This window comes from Sebastes fasciatus, chromosome 19 (genome assembly GCF_043250625.1).
Source record: "Sebastes fasciatus isolate fSebFas1 chromosome 19, fSebFas1.pri, whole genome shotgun sequence".
NCBI classification, from domain to species: domain Eukaryota; kingdom Metazoa; phylum Chordata; class Actinopteri; order Perciformes; family Sebastidae; genus Sebastes; species Sebastes fasciatus.
The window spans coordinates 14,776,714-14,796,684 of record NC_133813.1 but is presented as its reverse complement, the minus strand read 5'-3'; the positions used below and the strand labels follow the sequence as shown (position 1 = coordinate 14,796,684).

Genomic DNA, 19,971 nt, shown 5'->3' with positions numbered 1-19,971 from the left:
CCAAAATTAAAACAAATTGACCATTTTTTTTATTGTTAGACCGTTGCAATGAGGTGAACATAAGGTTTATCACATTGTTGGACTGCTAGACTGCTTTTAACATAGAGAGATACCTATTTCTTAAGGATTCAGTTGTATACTCTGCAATACATTGCACTGGATCTAGATCATTTTAACAACATGACATTCTTTTTGAAAATGGCCACATTAAAGGAATAGTTGTTTTTTTTGGAAAACTTGCTTATTCACTTTCTGGCTAAAAGTAAGATGAGAAAATCAACATCATTTTCATATCTGGTCGTTAAATAAGCTACAGAACAGGAGACAGTTAGCTTAGCTTTGCATAAAGACTGGGGGCAGGGGGAAACAGATGGCCTGACTCTGATATATTGTCAATCCGTACAAAAACAGAGGTGTAAAGTCAACATTGTGTAAGTTTTAGGGCTGTCAAAGATAACGTGATAATAATGTGTAACGCAATTTCGGTTTAACGGCACTAATTTCTTTAACGCATTAACCCAATCGATCTTTCAGAGGTTGGGCTGCAGTTTGCCGTGTTATGATTTCTAGCATATTTTTTATGCTAAATGCAGTACCTGTGAGACAATATTTGTCATTGTTTTGTGTGGTTAATTAATCTCCAATAATAAATATATTCATACATTTGCATAAAGCAGCATATTTGTCCGCTCCCATGTTGATAAAAGTATTAAATAAAGACAAATCTCCCTTTAAGGTACATTTTGAACAAATCAAAAAATGTGCGATTCATTTTGAGTTGACAATTTCCTTTGGGATTAATAAAGTTTTGTCTTATCTTATCTTTTACGAGGTTTTATGTTCCAGACAATTTCTTTGGGCTAAACTAAGCTAAGCTAACCGTCTCTTGGCTGTAGTTTCATTATTTAACTAGAATAGTGTCAATCTTCTCGTCTAACTCAAGGTCAAGAAAGAGTATTTCACTACTATTCCTTTAAGCAAAAAGGCTAAGCAATGCACACAGTAAGATTTGATAGTACTATACTGTAGTAGTCTGTGAGCGTTCTGCATAGTGCTAGCATCCTGTGGTGGTGACAGTAGATGGTAAAAGATCATTACTGTCACAAAATGACACCATTTATTCTGGGATTCCTACTATAATGCAGCTCTCTACATGTTGTAGAATGGATGTTGTTTTTACAGGACTTCCTCACAGAGGTACGGGTCAGACTGAAGTGTATCGGGGCTCCAGGTATTTGTGAGCAATTACAGCACAGTGGGATCCTTTGTTGTCTCCCACCTGTTTTTGAGCCATTAGTTAAAGACTAGTCTGCAGCTGGGTTCGGCCACTTATTAAGGCCGGTGGTCAGAGCTGGAATGAACAGTTGTTAGCTGTTTGAACCCAACTCGGATAGTAATTATGACACACAGAGAGGACAGCTATAAGTAATGGAAAAGATAGAGATAATTTAATATGATGCATTGTTGTCAGTGACGTGTGAGGACATGAAATTAGTCAGAGGTAATGGAATAAAATAAGACGTAGCGTTTCATTTTAACAATGTCGTTCCTTTGTTTAAAGCTGTATTCAGTTTGGAGGTTGATTTTATTAATTACAGTTGAAACATGAAAGGTTGTTCTCTTTTCCTGAACTTTTTTTCATGAGGTGCCAGTCTCAAGGTGAATAAGAAATCCTTCTTTAATTCAAGCTGTGCTCTGAAGCACCCATCTGCACGCCTCCGTAAAGCTGACAATCGTTCACCGCTGAGTTTATAAAAGTTTGGAGCGGTGTGCTGAAGCGCAGCGAATCGGGGGAATTGTGACAGCTGTCACGGTTGTCTCTTCAGGTACAGCCGTGCTATAAGTGAAGATCCTCGGCTGTCTCTGGCGGGGAACTCCTGCTGGGGGAACGGTCTCATTTAAGAAGCAGTGATGTCGGCTGTTTTCTGAGATACAGCGCCAGTCACAAAGAATTGTGCGCTGGAGAATAATACCTGTAGGCAGCTTCACACAGCCAGTAACTAATCTGTCAAATGGGAGCCTCCAGGACTTTTATTTAGTGGACAGATGTGGAGAATCTACCTAGAGGCGACAGGATATTTGAGCTAAATGCTTTTATCTTTCTGGATCTTGACAGCTGTGAAAGTTGATGACCAGAAATTGAAAAGCTAATATTTGTTCTTCACAGGAATGTGACTTCTGATGGTGGTTTTATCCTGCAGACGAATCATTGACTGACCTTTATGTGTCTGACGTCAGGAGACAATGCTGCAAGAGTTATCTGGGAACGTTTTGTGTTTGTGATTAAAGGCTAAACATGAGTCGCCAAACAATTAACACTTGTGCAGTAAAATACTTTTATTGCATTTGGCAACAAAAAAAAGGGTCCCATAGAAAAAATAAAACCTTGAATCATCTTTGCCAAGTATGCAACTGGAACATCATTCATTAATGCCTGGAGCAGTTTATAGCACCTATGTCGTTCACAAACTGATGACTCAATCATTGTTTGTTTTTCCAATAATGAGTCCTAAAACCCAGAAATGAGTTAGTACTTCTGGTTCCCTCGTCTGGAAGTCAATAGGTTTTTTGAATGGTGTTTTTAGTTAGATGTTTTGCGATTGCATTCACGCTTCAAAAATCATAAACGTATACAGATGCTACGGATGGGTACATCATAGGTAGCAAATGACAAGTTCCTCAGACATAAAGATCTCAGGAACAGCTCTCTCTCACCGGTTTAGAAGGTTTTGTCCAGGAAGTTTTGTCTGTGCGCTAAGTGAGTTTGACATAACTCCCGTCTTTATAAACAATCTGGCCGATTCAGCCACTGTTGAAGAAAGCTGAGCATCAACAGGAAATGGCAGGGGGAACAGGAGTGTGTTGTAATAGCCATGGTATGCTGTATAATCCTGTTGCACGCTTGTTTAATAGCTTCACAGGCGTTGTTTCCAAAAAGGAAATGCTGTCTTTCCATGCAAGTAATGGAAACAGAAAGGGGCTGATTGATTTTAAATGTGGACAAAAGCACTCATAGGGGCATCAGGGAATCACAATTACTTTGCATTACAATCAATGCAAATGTGACTGAGAAACTGTTGTGTGCCAAATTGGTCAATTGATGTCACCCTGGAATCCATCTGAGAGATCCACTTCAACACATGACCATCAGACTGATGGGGTTGAGGAATATGACATTTTGACCAAAAGTGTACACAAAATTGGTTGTTCATAGAAAGCAGGAACATTATCTCAAGCACTTTTTGGAAATTTCATTTTCTTGGATACTTGTGCATCAATTTGCTATTACAAGATAATGTATTTCTTCTTGTACTTATGAAAAACATTATTATATTACAATATTTTCCGAGCAGGTTTTGACAATCACTGGTCGTTATTGAAAGCCCATGTTTGACAACAAAGTGCATTTTCCCACGCACAGCCTAATAAACGACCGCAAAAATAGCCTGCACCTGCTGAGAAATGGTAACCTGAGATGTCAGTTGCAGCTAAATAGACAGAAGGCTTCCTCAATCGATATGAACCTTGATCTCTTTCTCTCAAGGGTGACAAAATACCAGCAATATGTCATTGCCATCATTATTTTTAGATTTCATCATTTAGCTATAAAGTATGCATACACTTTTTGTAAATTACATTTTGTCAGTAAATGTAAATCTAAATATTTCCTATGTTGCATTTGTATTGTTTCACTACGGGTGTACACTTTCTACAGTAAAGGAACCGTACCTGTAACAGGTTTAATCTCCCTGAACCCAGAAGGAGGCGCCCTATGCGACCGCCTATATATGCCTAAAGCCGGCTCTGCAAGTATTCCCTATTTGGCCAAAGTCTGATATAGCTTATTCCTCTATGCCATAGAGCTCCACAAAAGCTATTGAAAACACATTAATAATGTTGTACTGTGTGACATGTTACATTATTACCATGAACACGGCCACTGCAGTTTATTTCCCACATAAACGTTATCATCCTGGTGCTGTAAATACTCACTGGAGCTGCAAATGTGTCTAAATCCACAGCTGAAAAAAGTCCCCAATAAATGCACAGTATAATCCTGTTTGAGTTACGTTTACTAAAAACTACAGTGCCCCACTTTTTTTAGAAATTACTTTGCCTTTTTATACCCCCGCGACAACGTAGTCGAGGGTATATAGCGCTCCGCGTGTCCGTCCTTCCGTCCGTTCACGTGTCACACTTTCGTTTCCGGAGAAAGAACTTGGAAACTACTTAACTTAGGAACTTGAAATTTGGTATGTTGGTTGACAGTGTGGTGTAGTTGTGCCTTTTGGGCAGGGCTGGACTGGCCATCTGGCATACCGGGCATTTTCCCGGTGGGCAGACGTCCTTTTGGGTTGTTTAAATCGTCCCATTTCTTTTCCTTAATTGACACTGGGCTGGCCCAATCGCTCTGTGCTGGGCGGCCACTGTGAGGAGGAGAGAGAGAGAGAGATGAAAGAGTGAGTGTAGAGTTTGCGGTAAGCAGTTATGGGCTGCCTGGCTCAACATGTCATGAGAGATGAGCAGTGCTCGAAGTGGGCCGGTACGTAGTGGTACGCAGTATTTTACTCATCTTACTCCTTGGCGTACCGTGACTTTTTCATGCATACCGGAGCTTCTCGCAAGCTGCCGGTACTCTCCTCTGCCCTCTCCATATCAGGTTCTCTGGGAGATTCATGATGGTGATACAAAACGGCGCAGCGCCAGCGTATTTGCGCCGCATGGGTTTATTGTTTTAAGTCACCAGAATTCAGGAAACAAAGTCTCTGAAACTCAAATTGCTCACTTTTGCGTTGTTTATTAAAAAATGTGAGTCATCGTTAAAGATTTCCATCCTCAGTAGGAACATTGTGCTTGGGGGCTGATTTGCTGCGGACCCTTAGAAAAGCTTGGCGCGGCCCTGGCAGTCACTCACACGGTGTGTCTCTCTCTCTCTCTCTCTCTCTCTCAGTGTGGACACACCAACACATCGATAATCTCTTCCTCTCTCGGCCTCTGAATTAAATCCATGATTTAGTCAGCCGATGTGAGTGAGGAGTTTGTGCCACAGGAGGACTTGTGAATGTAAAGGTGACGCGCTGTTTGAGGTATTTAGGAGGAGGAGGTGGTGGAGCTGTTTTTACAGCCGGCTGAAGAAACTCCCATGTGCGGATGTTAGTAAGTGAGCTGCTGCACGTTTTACCGGCTGATCAGCTGCATCGTTTCGCTTTGTTGACAAAAATATGACTTCACTGGAAATCTGTTGCGCGTCACAGTTTTGAGGAAGCGACAGAAGACAACATGACATCGTGGATGTGATTCCTGCGCGTAAAAGGTGAGCTGAAGCTGCCTGTTAGTTTATGTTTTAGTCATGAATGGACAAATAGCAAACGTTCAAATAGCTTTAATACAAATGTTGCTTTGCAAGACTACATATAGGGCTGGGATTGACAGAGTTTAATCAATTGTGTCTGCTCCATGTAATAACGGGAGCTCTGAGGCTCAAGTCAATAGTGGGTAGTGACTAATAGCTGGATTAGGAACAGAGGACACCAGACTACTATAGTGTTGAAAGGACACAGATATGGACAATATAGGTCCAAACTTCAAACTGTGCAAGCTTTAATTTCACTGTTACTCCAGGCACAATATGGATTTGTTTATTTGTTTATTTGTTTTTGCACAATTTAAGACTATACAACATAACAAAAAAATAAATTAATAATATACAGTGCAGGAAGAGGCAAAAAAAAAACACTGAAGCCTCCACCTAGAGATAAGATTAATATAAAGAAATAATAGATTACATAATAGTGATAACAAACAATTAGGACAAGATATATATAATAACAACAATAACAATACAGTAAATATATCAAAAAAGATAAGTGTGTGTGTTGTGTGGAAGTGTATGTTTAGTGTTTGTGAGGAGAATATTGATTTAAATATCTATAATGATTTCTGGGCAGTCGTAACCAAACAACATTGTGAGTGGGAAAAAATAAAAAACATAAAAACATACATGGACAACATGGGGAAAAGCAATTACAGTCACAAATCTACAGATGAATTGATGGATGGCTGTTGCATAAATTATACTGACTGCAGTGATATTTAGACACCATACAGTATAAGCAACATTCATCTGTTTTTTTTGTTTGTTTTTTTACAATATATCAGGTAAACTGTGACTTTTAAACCTGGTCTTAACATGAACAGAAAATATCATAGTTGCTCTGTTAACAAAATAAAAATTTCTTTAATTGATAATTTTTTTTGTGTGTTGACTAGTTTTAAAAGTGCCGAAATAGACACAACAAATTCTATTGTTACTGTTTTATTTAGCTGCAACTACTGATTGTTTTCATTATCCATGAATCTGCTGCAAAAAAATCTGAATTCATTGTCAACAAAGTGTACAAAATGTCAAAGCAAATGCCATATATTCCATTTACAATGATATAGAATAGACACAGGCAGTACATCCTCACATTTAAAAAAAAAGCTGGAACTATAGAGAACATTTTTTGTTAATCAGCTAATCAATGAATTGACTCATCATTTCAGCTTAGTAGTACCATTGATTTATTGGAGCAGTTGGGAAATGCTGAGAATGTGAATATTTAGGTTAATATTAGCGATTCTAAATAATACTGAATATTGACATTTGTCGTCATCCTCAGCCAATCAGCCAAACAAACTTGTTTCCTTTAATCGTACCAGTTCTTCTTCACACAATACACACTAAGTCACCACCTGCTGATACATGCTGTTATGACTGCAAGGTGAGGTACACAATGCTGGAAAGAAGTTTGGGATTGCAGCCCAAAGTATTATCTACTCCTCATTTCATTGTCACATTGTCTGTGTTTGTAAAGTGGATAAACATTGTGAACATGTAGAGTGCCACACAGGGCAAACACTGGCATCTGCTGCCTGCTAATGAGATCTCATTAAGGCTGACAGGGAGCATCAGCATCACTGTCAAAGTCCAAATATAGCTGTACGAGTTATCCAGATTAAAATGTGGACAGTTTCACACGAGTCTGCACTTTTCTTCAAAAGCTGGTTTACATCTGGAACGGTTGTCAGAGCAACAAGTCCTTCAGCCCAAACCTGCAAAAGTGTGGAACAGGATCTGAGGGACTCTTCCTCTGTGGACATTTTTTAAAAGAAACCTTAAGACAAATCTTTTTAGCATGGCTTTTACTGAAGGTGCCATTCTGATGATTTGAACTTCACTTTAAAAACTAGCATTGAACTAATGACTCTCATCAGAAAACAGTTTGAGTGCCAATGTTTTGCTTCATTTCAAGTCATTAGGACTTCATATCGGCAAAGTGTCCTGTTGGGTTGTAGCAGTCTATAAATATGTTTTATATGCAACACGCAGATCTCATCCTGGAGTCCAATCAATGGAGCAGGATCCCTGGTGGTCAAAGTCATGAATAATTCAACGCTTGTGTGTGTGTGACACACCATTTGTCTCTTAATAGCTCATCTCTTACTATAATAGAGCAGGTGCATCCCTGTGAAATGCCATGAGTCCTTGTTTGTTTGTTTGTTGGTTTCATCTCGATAAAGATGAAACGGAGTGGTACAAATGGTTCAGTTGTCATAGTAATTGCTGCAACCAGATTTGTTATGTGAAACAGGTCCAGTCTGTCCGGTATCACATGACGGTAGAGTGCTCGTGGCCATTATCCTCGAGTCGAATCAGGATAGCTGAGCCTGCCTCTAATGGAACATACACGTCTGCCCAGAGATATAAACATTTCTTTTGATTTATTACTGCAGGAGAGTTAAAAGGGTACTGTGTGTGTGTACTGTGTGTGTGTGTGTGTGTGTGTGTGTGTGTGTGTGTGTGTGTGTATCCAAAAGTGCTGTATTTTTTAGAGACTCACTGGTTAGGTTCAAGTAAATTAACGTGTCATCCAAGGACATTTGAAGTCAGTGCTGTGTTGGTTACCAGGAGGTCACACACTGCGTGGAGCTTCACCCTTAAAGGCTAACTTCAGTATTTTGCAACCTGAATCCTATTTTCCCATGTTTTTGTGTCTAAGTGACTAATGGGGGAAACACTTTTTGAAATTGCTCCAGTATTGAGGGAGAACGCTGCAGCCGCCAGCTGCTAAACAAGCTGTAATGTAATCCTTTGGGGCAACCTGGTACCGTCAGTTTACGTCCACTAAAAGTGCTTGTTTTTGCCACTGTCAGGCTCTGATTGTTATTATAAGTGTCTGACAACATTATGGAAAGGACCCTACAGAGAAATGAAACATTTTTCTTACCTTTCACTTGATCCGGTCTGTTTGTTATTGTGTGTCTCGCTCTGTAATCTCACGTCGCATCCACATTGTCGAAATCAGCTAAATATTCAGCCGTGACATTAAAAATAATTTAGATAACACTAAGCTACGCTTTCTGTACTCCAACACAGCAAACTCTGACAACACAGGTGTCCCGTGGCACTCCTCTCTCCACTTTCACTCACGTTTCCACAGCCGTCGTCCGGCAACAAGTCACATGACACAATGACAAACAGAAAGCGAAAGGTAAAAAAGATGTTTAATTTCTCTGTAGGGTCCTTTCCATAATGTTGTCAGACACTTATAATAACAATCTGAGCCTGTCAGTGACAAAGACAAGCACTTTTAGTGGACTGACGGTGACAGGTTGCCCCAAATGATTACATTACAGCTCGTTTAGCAGCTGGCGGCTGCAGCGTTCTCCCTCAATACTGGACCAATTTCAAAAAGTGTCGCCCCCATTAGTCACTTAGACACAAAAACACTGTTCAGAATATTGTGTGTTCAGAGTTTGATACTAGAAAGATGTTTTCACATTCAGCGTCTGGAGGGCATCTTTACCTTCTAAAATGTTTTTTATAAGTCCCATAAATCTCGATTGCACTGGATAAAGAGATCAGATTGGCAGACATGCTGATGATTTGTCTTTGTGTCGGACAGTTTGATTCTCCATAAATTTACAATGAGAGTTTTGCCACTGGAGAGACTTTGGTTATTATTTGCAGGGTATTATAATCATCTATGTTTCTGTCTTTTTGATTTGAACAGGGGGAGACAGAGAGCGGATGACAGCCAACCATGAGACCTACCTTCTTATGGCCAGCACCCAGAATGACATGGAGGATTGGGTGAAGACGATCCGCAGGGTCATCTGGGCACCTTTTGGTGGAGGTCAGTATGCACACCATAGACTGTGTATAAGAAGTGTCACCGTGAGGTCACCCTTTGGTTTGTGGACTGCCGTTTTGAAGCCTTGAGTTTGGCATTTTGACTGTCAACATCTTGTTTTTTTGCAACCAGATGTGACACGAGAGGGTGGAATACGATATATAACAATAATAAGACATTTTTAGGTGACCAAAATGTTACAATTAACTGTCATGAACTGAAAACGCACTGTGAAAGGGTTAAGGCTGTAAGACATAAACACGGATAACTCCCAGACCAGACAACGCCATGGTAGCGACCTGCCAATCACAAGGTAGCCCCGCCCTAAAGCATCCCCTGCTTTATGGTCTATTTGACTCTAAATGGGACCATAATTTACTAAATGAACATCATGCTGTATTGAAGAAGACTTGAAACTAGCGATTGAGACCATAAACTCATGTTTACAATGTTTACTGAGGTAATAAATCAAGTGAGTAGTAGGCTCATTTTCTCATAGACTTCTATACAATCAGACTTCTTTCTGCAACCAGAGGAGTCGCCCCCTGCTGGATATTAGAAAGAATGCAAGTTAAAGGCACTTCAGCATTGACTTCACTTTTCAGACCTCGGAGGTTGCCCACTGATGCACACACAACCGTTGTTTTAATTAGCTGAATAACTGGTTGGTGTTAATGATATTTGTATAGGTAGTTTGTGGTTCATTTTGGATGACTTTTAAAGTTTCCAGTAGCGTTGCTGGAGGATGGATGAGTGTGTGTATTTAATCACCACCGTCTCTGCTAAGTGCTTTTGAGCAAGGCCATAAAACTGCTGACTGTGCGGTCTGACCCCACTGACAAATACATCCTTTATATAACAGAGACCGTGTTTAACTAAGGACTGAAAATACAATCTTTAGTTGCCTTGTGCACAATGAGCAGGTAAATAGCAGTCATTTCCAGGTACAATACTGCATTTATTTTCACAATGCCAACTAGATGTGATCACATATTACAGGGTTTGCTTTTTTTAAAATAAGGAAGTAAGGAACAGTTTAGTGCATTTTCCCTACAATATTTGTTAATGCTTAACTTTTATAGTACTGGATCTTCAAAGTTGTACCTAAAATAGGCATGTTTACAGAGTCTGAAGCAACAGGTTGCCTCCTCTTTTCCTCCTCCATGTTTCACTCCATACGGTGGGTGTCCTGTCACATGTCGGTTGCATCACTACAACACTTTACTTCACCATGATGAGATGTATAAACAGCCTTAGCAGCACTAGATCTGTGCCGCTTGAATCTCCACTCTCACGTCATCATCCTGCACGATTGTTTTCTCTTCCTGTCCAGCCTGTTCATGCCAACAAAACAAAGGGAATTAATGTGTTAAAATCAATTACAAACTAACAAAACAATGGTGGATGTAGTAATCCTCCAGTACGCTGTGATTCCTAGCTGAAGTGATGATTGTCCTCATGAAGTTGTTCCTGGGATCAGCGCGATGATTACTGAGTGTCCCGCTGCGCCGCTACGGCTCGTCATTGACTTTACTGGCAGACATTGGCCGTCATTGTGTGTGAGCGGGGGCACACAAGTGCGGCATTTATGTGAGACCGGACGGGGCATTTGAGGCAGCTCTCTGTGACACAGTGAATGGATGAGGCTGAGCTGGCCCCTCTGTTTGCAGTGCAGGGAGTTTGATGTCTATTGCAGTTGACTGCTCTTCAAAAGGACGAGCCATTTGTCAAAGATGCCACGAGAAAGGTGGCTCCAAGTTGGAGCGGAGCCGGGCTTTCACCCACACACATGTATACACAGCAGACACACACACACACACACACACACACACACACACACATTCACATTTTGCAGTAGCAGCAGAGACTAACTGAGCCCTGATTGGCTGGTCCGTTCCCACCGAAGTGTGATTGAAACTTTGTGCTCAGACAGTGACAGACAGGGAGGGGAGATCCCAGAACGAAGCCCTTGTTTGACCCACAGAAGAGCTCAGAGCCCCTAGACATTCGCCGTCATGTCGCGCCGAACACGTGCTATGATGTTGAATTAATTACTGGCCAGCGTGAACAGACAGTGGGACAAGAGAGAGTTTGAAGTCATGTGCAGCTGTGGCCTCTCCATCTGGATCTTTGGAGATTTATTTCATGGTAATTACCAGTTGTTTATTTGTAAAGAGTTTTCTTTTTAATTTGAACTGGTGTTGCTGTTGGATTAATGCTATTTAGACAATTAAAAAGACTATTTTAAACGGTGCTTCATGCTAAAACACATACTGTATATATTATATAGACTGTTTTATTTGTTGGTTTGGACTAAAATAGTCACCGCAGTTTAACCACCTCCAACCACCCTTACATTTCTGACATGTGTATGTCTGTTTCACATTTGACAGCCAACATTTTCAACTAGAGCTGCAACAATTAATCGAAATGTTTTCAACTATTAAATTAATCACCAATTATTTTATTATTTGATTAATCGGTTTGAGTAATTTTTTAAGAAAAAAAGGTCAAAATTCTCTTAATCCAGCTTCTTAAATGTGAATATTTTCTGGTTTCTTTACTCCTCTATGACAGTAAACTGAATATCTTTGAGTTGTGGACGTCATCTTGGACTTTGGGAAACTCTGATCCATATTTTTCACCATTTGCTGACATTTTATAGACTAAACAGCTGATCGATTAATCGAGAAAATAATCAACAGATTGATCGATAATGAAAATAATTGTTAGTTGCAGCCCTATTTTCAACTTAATGTTAGTTTAGTGTAACACCACGGGTAAAGGTACTTCACAGTAAAATGTGATGTTGACCTTCCTTCTGGTTGTCGATCATGCAGTATGTGACCTTCTCAGATTTGTGTGAGTCCGTGTATAATCTGTAGACAGTTGAGGCTGTTTTGTTACACTGTATATCTCCATGAATATGTAACATTAAGTAAAATAAGGAAGCCGTTAATATTAGGAGTCGGCTGTAGCTCGGTGGGTAGAGCGGCTCCTACTGTCTGCATGTCCAAATGTCCTTGAGGGAGACACTGAACCTCAAGTTGAGCCCACTGCTCCTAAATGCTTATGATGGGTTAAATGCAGAGGTCAAATTTCATGTATGTACTACGGCTGTCAAAGTTAACGTGATGTTAACGCAAATTAATTTTAACGCCACTAATTTCTTTAACGCATTAACGCAACTTGCGATTTTTAAGGCTGTAGCAGGCTCAGTTTTAAAGCTGAAGGGAAGATACTGGTATCATATGAAACTAGAAAACCTGAGGTGCTAACCATGTCATACTAGCTTGTCGTGAAGGAGGCTAAATAACGCTCCAAACGTACGCTAAAGTTTGGCAAGGAAAAACTGGCATGGCCATTTTCAAAGGGGTCCCTTGACCCCCACCTTCAAGATATCTGAATGTAAATGGGTTCTATGGGTACCCACGAGTCTCCCCTTTACAGACATGCCCACTTTATGATAATCACATGCAGTTTGGGGCAAGTCATAGTCAAGTCAGCACACTGACACACTGACAGCTGTTGTTGCCTGTTGGGCTGCAGTTTGCCATGTTATGATTTGAGCATATTTTTTATGCTGAATGCAGTACCTGTGAGGGTTTATGGACAATATTTGTCATTGTTTTGTGTGGTTAATTTATTTCCAATAAGAAATATATACATAATTTTGCATAAAGCAGCATATTCGTCCACTCCCATGTTGATAAGAGTATTAAATACTTGACAAATGTCCCTTCAAGGTACCAGTGGTTTTGAACAGATAAAAAAATGTGCGATTAATCACGATTAACTATTTTAATCAATTGACAGCCATAGTATGTACCGGTAAATATATGATGAATGTAAATAAGTTAAAATTATTATTTGAGGATCATTCATCCACCACACCACAGTAGAAGAATCAAAGACAAGGAAGAGGAGATAGGAAGCGTTGTGTTGAAGGAGCCTTGCTGAGTGTTTGGAGAGCGGAGGTGTCGCTTTTACTGTATGTGCAGCTGAAGTCTTTGCGGTTGCGATACGAGCCAGCAAACATACATATAAACACATGCACACACTCCTCATAAGCTGGTCCACACACACACAGTTACATGTGACCCAGGGGGGGAAAACCTTCCCAGACTCATGACCAGAACGTCTGGAGGGATGACCTCCTTTTCATCTACTTTCAAACTCACTTTTTCCTCATTTATTCTCTGATGCTCTTTTTCGATGCATGCGGATATTCATCTTTCTTTACTCCTGTGGAGCTTGACTGATCTATATTTCATTCTGATCCAAGATTTGGGAAAACGGATACACAGCTTTGAATATTTCTTGGGAATTTGTGACTGTTTACTGTTTTGTGTTGTTTGGGTCGCTGTAAAGATAGAAGTGGAAAAGTCCCTGAGGAGAAAGAAACCAACACAAGACTCCTCTGTTAATTTCTGAGCAGATGATTAAAGAAAAAAAAATTTTTTTTTTCAGAAATGAAGACAGTTTGACTGACCTGCTATCAAACTGATGCATCTCTTTAATATCTGCAGGGTTTTTTGTTTTGCTTTATGTCAAAACTGAGGCTGTTTTTTTGGAAGATGCTAGAATGCAGACACTTTAAATTCTGCACCTCTGGCGTGTTATCTTATCGCAAATTTATTAATAGGCGTTTCTTCCGGAAGCTTACAAGCTGTGTCTTTTTCAAGAGGGGTGAGTATGACAACATGCCATGATATTATTAGGGTAAAAAAAACTACTTTCGTCTAATGAAAAATTTATTGAAGCATCAGTTTACTAAAAAAAGCTACATTCTGAATTCATGTGATGCACCAATACATATGTTATGAAAACACAGATTTAAAGTACAATTCCTACATTACCACCAGTTGGTTTGAAGCTACTTCCTCGCTGTGTCAAATGCTGTCAAAGGCACGAGGATCGTGGTAAGCTCGCTCTAATTCAGTACCTTTTCGTACCACGTGTATGCATGTGTGTGTGAGTACCCTCTGTCTGTCTCTGGAGACCGGAAAAGTATGTAGATCCAAATCTCCCAGGAAGGCTGCCTTAATCCCCTCTTGTGTTGCATCCACATGAGACGGCTGCAAATGGAAATCGGTCTCTCTTTTTTCTTTTTTTTTACAGCGACTGCCTCAGACAAAGGGGGAGAGGTGCTCAGCAGGAAGTTAGAGATTTGATCATCAGACTAAGGCTGTGTGGGTGTACATATTTTGTGCTCGGACTGTCTAGCCAGCCTTATCACAATTTTTTTCTTTCAGATTTAACTGCTTTCTTTGATGCCTTAAGCTGCAGATGCTAGGCTGAGTTAAAAAGAAAAGTTAAATAGTGAAGGATATTAAACAGTATTAATATTTCAAAAGATAATCATTTGTCATTTTGGAATCCTGCCCTAAATAATTTAGCTGTAAAGAGAGAAACATATTGTTTATATCTGTGTCAAAAACATCATGAAACCCTGACGACCGCACCCCGTGGTTAACAGCTTATCCTCTTATTATGAATAAAATAAACATCGCTAACATTGTGTCTTGTGTTTCAGGGATCTTTGGTCAGAAGTTGGAGGAAACGGTGCGGTATGAACGCCGGTTTGGGAACAAGCTGGCCCCTATGCTGGTGGAGCAGTGTGTGGATTTCATCCGGCAGTGGGGCCTCCGGGAGGAGGGTCTATTCAGGCTGCCCGGACAGGCCAACCTGGTCAAAGAGCTGCAGGACGCCTTTGACTGTGGAGAAAAACCCTCTTTTGATTGGTAAGGAAACAGTAAGCGCACCGGCTGCTTGGATTCCCTCAGTGCGTTTTAATGTCAAGTTGATAATGTTCACATCGTTGACTGGTCAAGTTCTGCACCTCTGGAACCACATGGGTGCTCCTGTTGGCCTGGATTCCTCCAGACGTTTACAAAAATGTGGGCAAAAGGTTCATTTGCATCTAGTCAGCGAGACTTGAGGTTCTCAATACCTGCTTTGCATCAAAAACCTGAATTACACAACAAAGATGTTATGAAGGATCCGCTGTAACAAACCAAGGACCTTTAAGAAAAATTCTGAAATCAAGCGTAACAAGCACAGAAAGTTTCTCACCTACTTCCTCTCTGAACACTCACACATGTGATAACTAATTATTTATCATATAAACTTTGTGGTAGCCTGTAGGTTATTCCTTTTTTTATTTAAGTTCCAACCTTGGTAATGAAGTGATATTTTTCACCGGTCGTCCATGTTAGGTCAGATAATCCTTTATTATATGTTGATGTAAAGTGTTTCAGCAGCTGAAAGACCAGCGGTATCTTTCTTTCACACACTGCGGGTGAAGCAGCCTGTCACTGAAAGACCTATTTAAGAATGCACGGGGAGGGAAGCAGCGCTTTTTGTAGTCCATCTTCGGAACATTGTAGTTTTATTACGGCATAATAACACCCGCGGCCGTCGCATCATATTTCCGGAGCCTAGTGTAAGTGCAGTCGGATTCTCTTAACACCGCGGTTGTCTTTTCCTAAGTCCTTCTGAATTCTCCTTCACATCTTTCCTTGACCTCGATGGAAAATGTCAAGGAAAAGTGGTTAGGAAATTAGGACGTAATGTTTTGACTATTCGACCGCAGCACAGGATTACTTACACCTCTAGCCTTCATGTTATTTTCATGTCTCCGCACAACTTAAACCTGAGCAGAGGTCTAATCAGATAGAACAAGTGAAAACACTTGTGTTTTGTGGTCAGTACAAGCTAAATTGAGGTTACTTCCTACTATGAGGTGTGTAGGTGGCTGTACTGAGACTCAGAATCCTTCATCCATATTTCAGGATGACCGAGAAATACATGAGCGATGGAACATGCCACCTACAGTCCACATCTCTTCTTTGCTCTTCCTCCCTCTTTCACTCCCACCATCTACTCTGATGACCATAAATAAAACCTGGATAGGACTGTCAGGCTATACATCAACATCTTAGCACTTCCTAGAAAACACAGGCTACAAAATCACACCATCATGTCAGCTGCACAGTGACACATCTCTGCCCTCCTACGTCTGCTTTAACTACATCTCGTGTCATTCAGTGGCAACAACTACGCCCTCCTCTGTCTTGATGTTTGCTCCATATTGACCCTCACCTTGCTGATTCCCTCGTAGCCTCCTGCCTGCCTCACCAGCTGGCCTCTCGTTGGCTCATTAGTGTTTCTGAGCCGACAGTGAAATCCTCTTTGTAGATCATCTAAGCTGCTCCAGCGTTGTTGTTGTTCTTTTCGTTGTTACCTGTCTTTACTGTCGCGAAATACTGATGATTCTCCCACATTCAGCTCTTTAGTGAGCTCAAATATCTCATCTAAGATCCTATTTTATGAGCATTTTGATTAGGAAATAGTCAGTGGCACATAACCCTCTGTTAAACAGTAAATTGTTTGTTAGACACTTTGGTTTTTGTATGGATTAAACAAACAATATAACTTATTAATTAGTGAGCTATAGAGGTTCTGACTAGCTGTTTCCAGTCTTTGTGCTCAGCTATGCTAAATGGCTATTTACTTTGGACTCATATCAATCTTCTTTCTTTCTTCTTTCCAATGCCAAAATGTGAATATAAACTTGCGTATTTCCCAAAATATCAAACTATTCCTTTGAATTCTACACTTAATTTGGGGTGTTTTTTGTCACTTATGGTGTTTACATTATTTTTCACCTACCCAACAGTAATCTCTCGCTGCAGGAGTCACCATGGGGATGATTTGTGTTTGTACCCATAATGAATAATAACCTCCTCACCCTCTGTCTTTTGTTTCCTCTGCAGTAACACAGATGTGCACACAGTAGCCTCTCTACTGAAGCTGTATCTCAGAGAGCTGCCGGAGCCCGTCGTCCCCTTCCACAAGTATGACGACTTTCTGGCCTGCACCAAGCTCCTCGGCAAAGATGATGAAATCGTAAGAAAGAGTATTTGATGAGTCTCTCCTCACCTATATACCTTATATATATACTGTATATATTTTTAGCAAGAGAACTGAGCGCTGAAAAGCTCTCACATGAATCAAATCATCCAAAATCCTGTTCTGTGGCATTAAAGCTGGTCTCTTCCATGCTCTGCTCTGCTCTCATGTTTCTCACACAATGACCTTGTCGTGCCTGTCTTGTCTTCTAACGTCTAAATAGGATTTCTTTCACACCCTAAAGATAATGCTTCACAGCAGGGGACGAGTCTTTGGCTTCCTCACGGTGTCCACTTTCTCTCATTTTCAATTTAAGAGCGCTAGTTTGTGCATCCATGTGAACTGGGTGTGTTCTTCTTGTATTTAAGTTTCAACACCTCAAGCGTAGATTAGTGCTGCCCTGCCCTTTAAACCTCGTAGGACTTTGAACTAAAGAAGGAGCAGAATTCACAGTATTCCTGGAAAAAAAAAGGTTACCAGTTTACCCCGTGGATTGCAGCAGGTTTATTCCTGTGAGAGGACTTCAGATTCATTTTTTCATTGAGTAATTGCATGAATGTCCATAGTTAATCTCCATTAATCGCACATTTTTTATCTATTCAAAATGTACCTTAAAGGGTGATTTGTCAAGTATTTAATACTCTTATCAACATGGGAGTGGGCAAATATGTTTGCTTTATGCAAATGTCTGTATGTATTTATTATTGGAAATCAATTAACAACACAAAACAATGACAGATATTGTCCAGAAACCCTCACAGGTACTGCATTTAGCATTAAACATATGCTCAAATCATAACATGGCAAACTGCAGCCCAACAGGCAACAACAGATGTCAGTGTGTCAGTGTGCTGACTTGACTATGACTTGCCCCAAACTGCATGTGATTATCATAAAGTGGGCGTGTCTGTAAAGGGGAGACTCGTTGGTACCCATAGAACCCATTGACATTCATATAAATATCGTAACTGCTTTCACTCCAAACACTGCAGTGATTTGTTTTGTTCTCTTTTTTGTGTAATTGTTGTATTTGATACGCTGTGATCGGCCCACGATTGATCAGAACTTGTGGTATGAATTGATATTAAAAAGTACCTGCATCATCTGCAGGGTATGAAGGAGTTGAGAAAGCTTGTGGAAAATCTACCTCCAGTGAACTACAACCTTCTCAAGTACATCTGCAGGTAATGATACATTGTTAAAGTGGATGATATTTCAGATTGTTATTATTATTATTAATATTATTGAACAGAGAAAAGTTGATATTTTCTTGTTTGCCAGATTTCTAGATGAAGTCCAGTCGTATTCAGGAGTGAATAAAATGAGCGTCCAGAACTTGGCCACAGTCTTTGGGCCAAATATCTTGAGGCCGAAGGTCGAGGATCCAGTCACTATCATGGAAGGTCAGTCTACTCGTGTGTCTCGCTTTCTGACATTTTGTTTCAACGTTTAACCGAATAAACATGTTAAAAGTAAAGTTAATGATGTTTGATCTCATGTTGTCAGGTACGGTTCTGGTCCAGCAGCTCATGGCTGTTTTTATTGGCCGCCACGACGTGCTGTTCCCTCTGGAAGAGGACAGCCCCACGGCCCTCGAGCTCGTCAACAACAACAACATCGAGCTACAACGGCGACAAGCCATCACCACAACTACCTCCGCCGTCACTGCGGTGTCTCAGAACGCCGAGAACAACAACACGCAGGTGGTGCGGCAGTGTGTTTGGGAAGCGCCCGAGTCTCCTTCGCACCGCCAACACGTGGACAACAGTGGCTCCCCGCGACCGGCGAGCCCTCGCAATGGTGTCATAGGACGCTTTGACATCACCCGCAGTCCACCGATGACTGTTAAAAAGAACCCGGCGTTCAGTAAAGGCAGTGGGATCGTTACTAACGGCTCCTTCAGCTCCTCGCCGTCTTCAGACCCCAGTCAGGAAAAGAGCCAGACTTTGACTGGCGGTGGGAGTTTACCGGCGCGGCGCGGTGGGGCGCTCAAAGGCTCCGGCACAAAAATGGGCACCAGCGGCGTAACGAGTGGAAGCGGAGGGAACGGGACTGGAGTTGTGCGCATGGGCGTCTCCGGCACCGACGTGGTCACGGGGAGCCTGAATGGCCGCAATGGTCTCTGGGTACCAAACGGCTGCGTCACTTTACGTGAGAACCACAAAACGCGTGACTGCTCCCACGGGGATCAGACATCCAATCAGAACCGTTTGTCCACGTATGACAACGTCCAGTTGAACCATCAGAACCTGCAGCAGCAGAACCACATCACCAACACGTGTCTGAACAGCAGCAGCGAGGACAAGCAGAGCGTCGACAGCGCCACCTGGTCCACTTCCTCCTGTGAAATCTCTCTGCCTGACAACTCCACTTCCTGTCGCTCCTCCACCACTACCTGCCCTGAGCAGGACTTCTACGGGGGTCACTATGAAGACCTGGAGGGACCAGCACCGGACAATGGGCCTCCCCAGTCTGGTGGAGGAGGAGGAGAAGGAGGAGGAGCGGTGGAGGGCAGGAACAGCAACGGAGAAGGAAGTGGAGGAGGAGCAGGGCGGAGCAGCCGAGGAACCAGCAGTAGTGATAACAGCGACGTTTACACCGTTGGTAACGGACCCAGCAGTCACAGCGCTCTGCACAGTTTAGTGGCCAGTCTGAAACAGGAAATGAACAAGCAGAAGAGCGAGTACGAGGCCAGGATAAAGAGGTAGAGTACCGTCAGTGAGATGTTTAGTTTTTTGATGACATTAGAAGGAAGTTGCTAAAGATAAATGAACATGGCTGCCGGCTCAAGCTTCATATTTAGTGCACAGACATGAGCATCAATCTTCTCGTCTAACTATCGGCTAAAAAAACAAAAAACAATGTATTTCCCAAAACATTG

At 41.4% G+C, this 19,971-nt stretch overlaps 1 protein-coding gene across 5 annotated transcripts in view; it reads left to right on the top strand.

The window, feature by feature from the left end:
* The window catches only part of arhgap24 (Rho GTPase activating protein 24), a 78,254-nt gene that overhangs the window by 55,488 nt on the left and 2,795 nt on the right, over positions 1–19,971 (top strand). For 4 of the 5 annotated variants that reach the window (XM_074618750.1, XM_074618748.1, XM_074618752.1 and 1 more), the window contains 6 exons: positions 9,057–9,179; positions 14,713–14,920; positions 16,955–17,087; positions 18,201–18,274; positions 18,372–18,493; positions 18,597–19,794. In XM_074618750.1, coding sequence (XP_074474851.1) covers positions 9,057–9,179; positions 14,713–14,920; positions 16,955–17,087; positions 18,201–18,274; positions 18,372–18,493; positions 18,597–19,794 — 1,858 coding nt within the window. Of the gene's footprint in view, positions 1–4,945; positions 5,315–9,056; positions 9,180–14,712; positions 14,921–16,954; positions 17,088–18,200; positions 18,275–18,371; positions 18,494–18,596; positions 19,795–19,971 lie in introns of those variants that run through there. The other variant, XM_074618753.1, reaches the window with a different exon arrangement.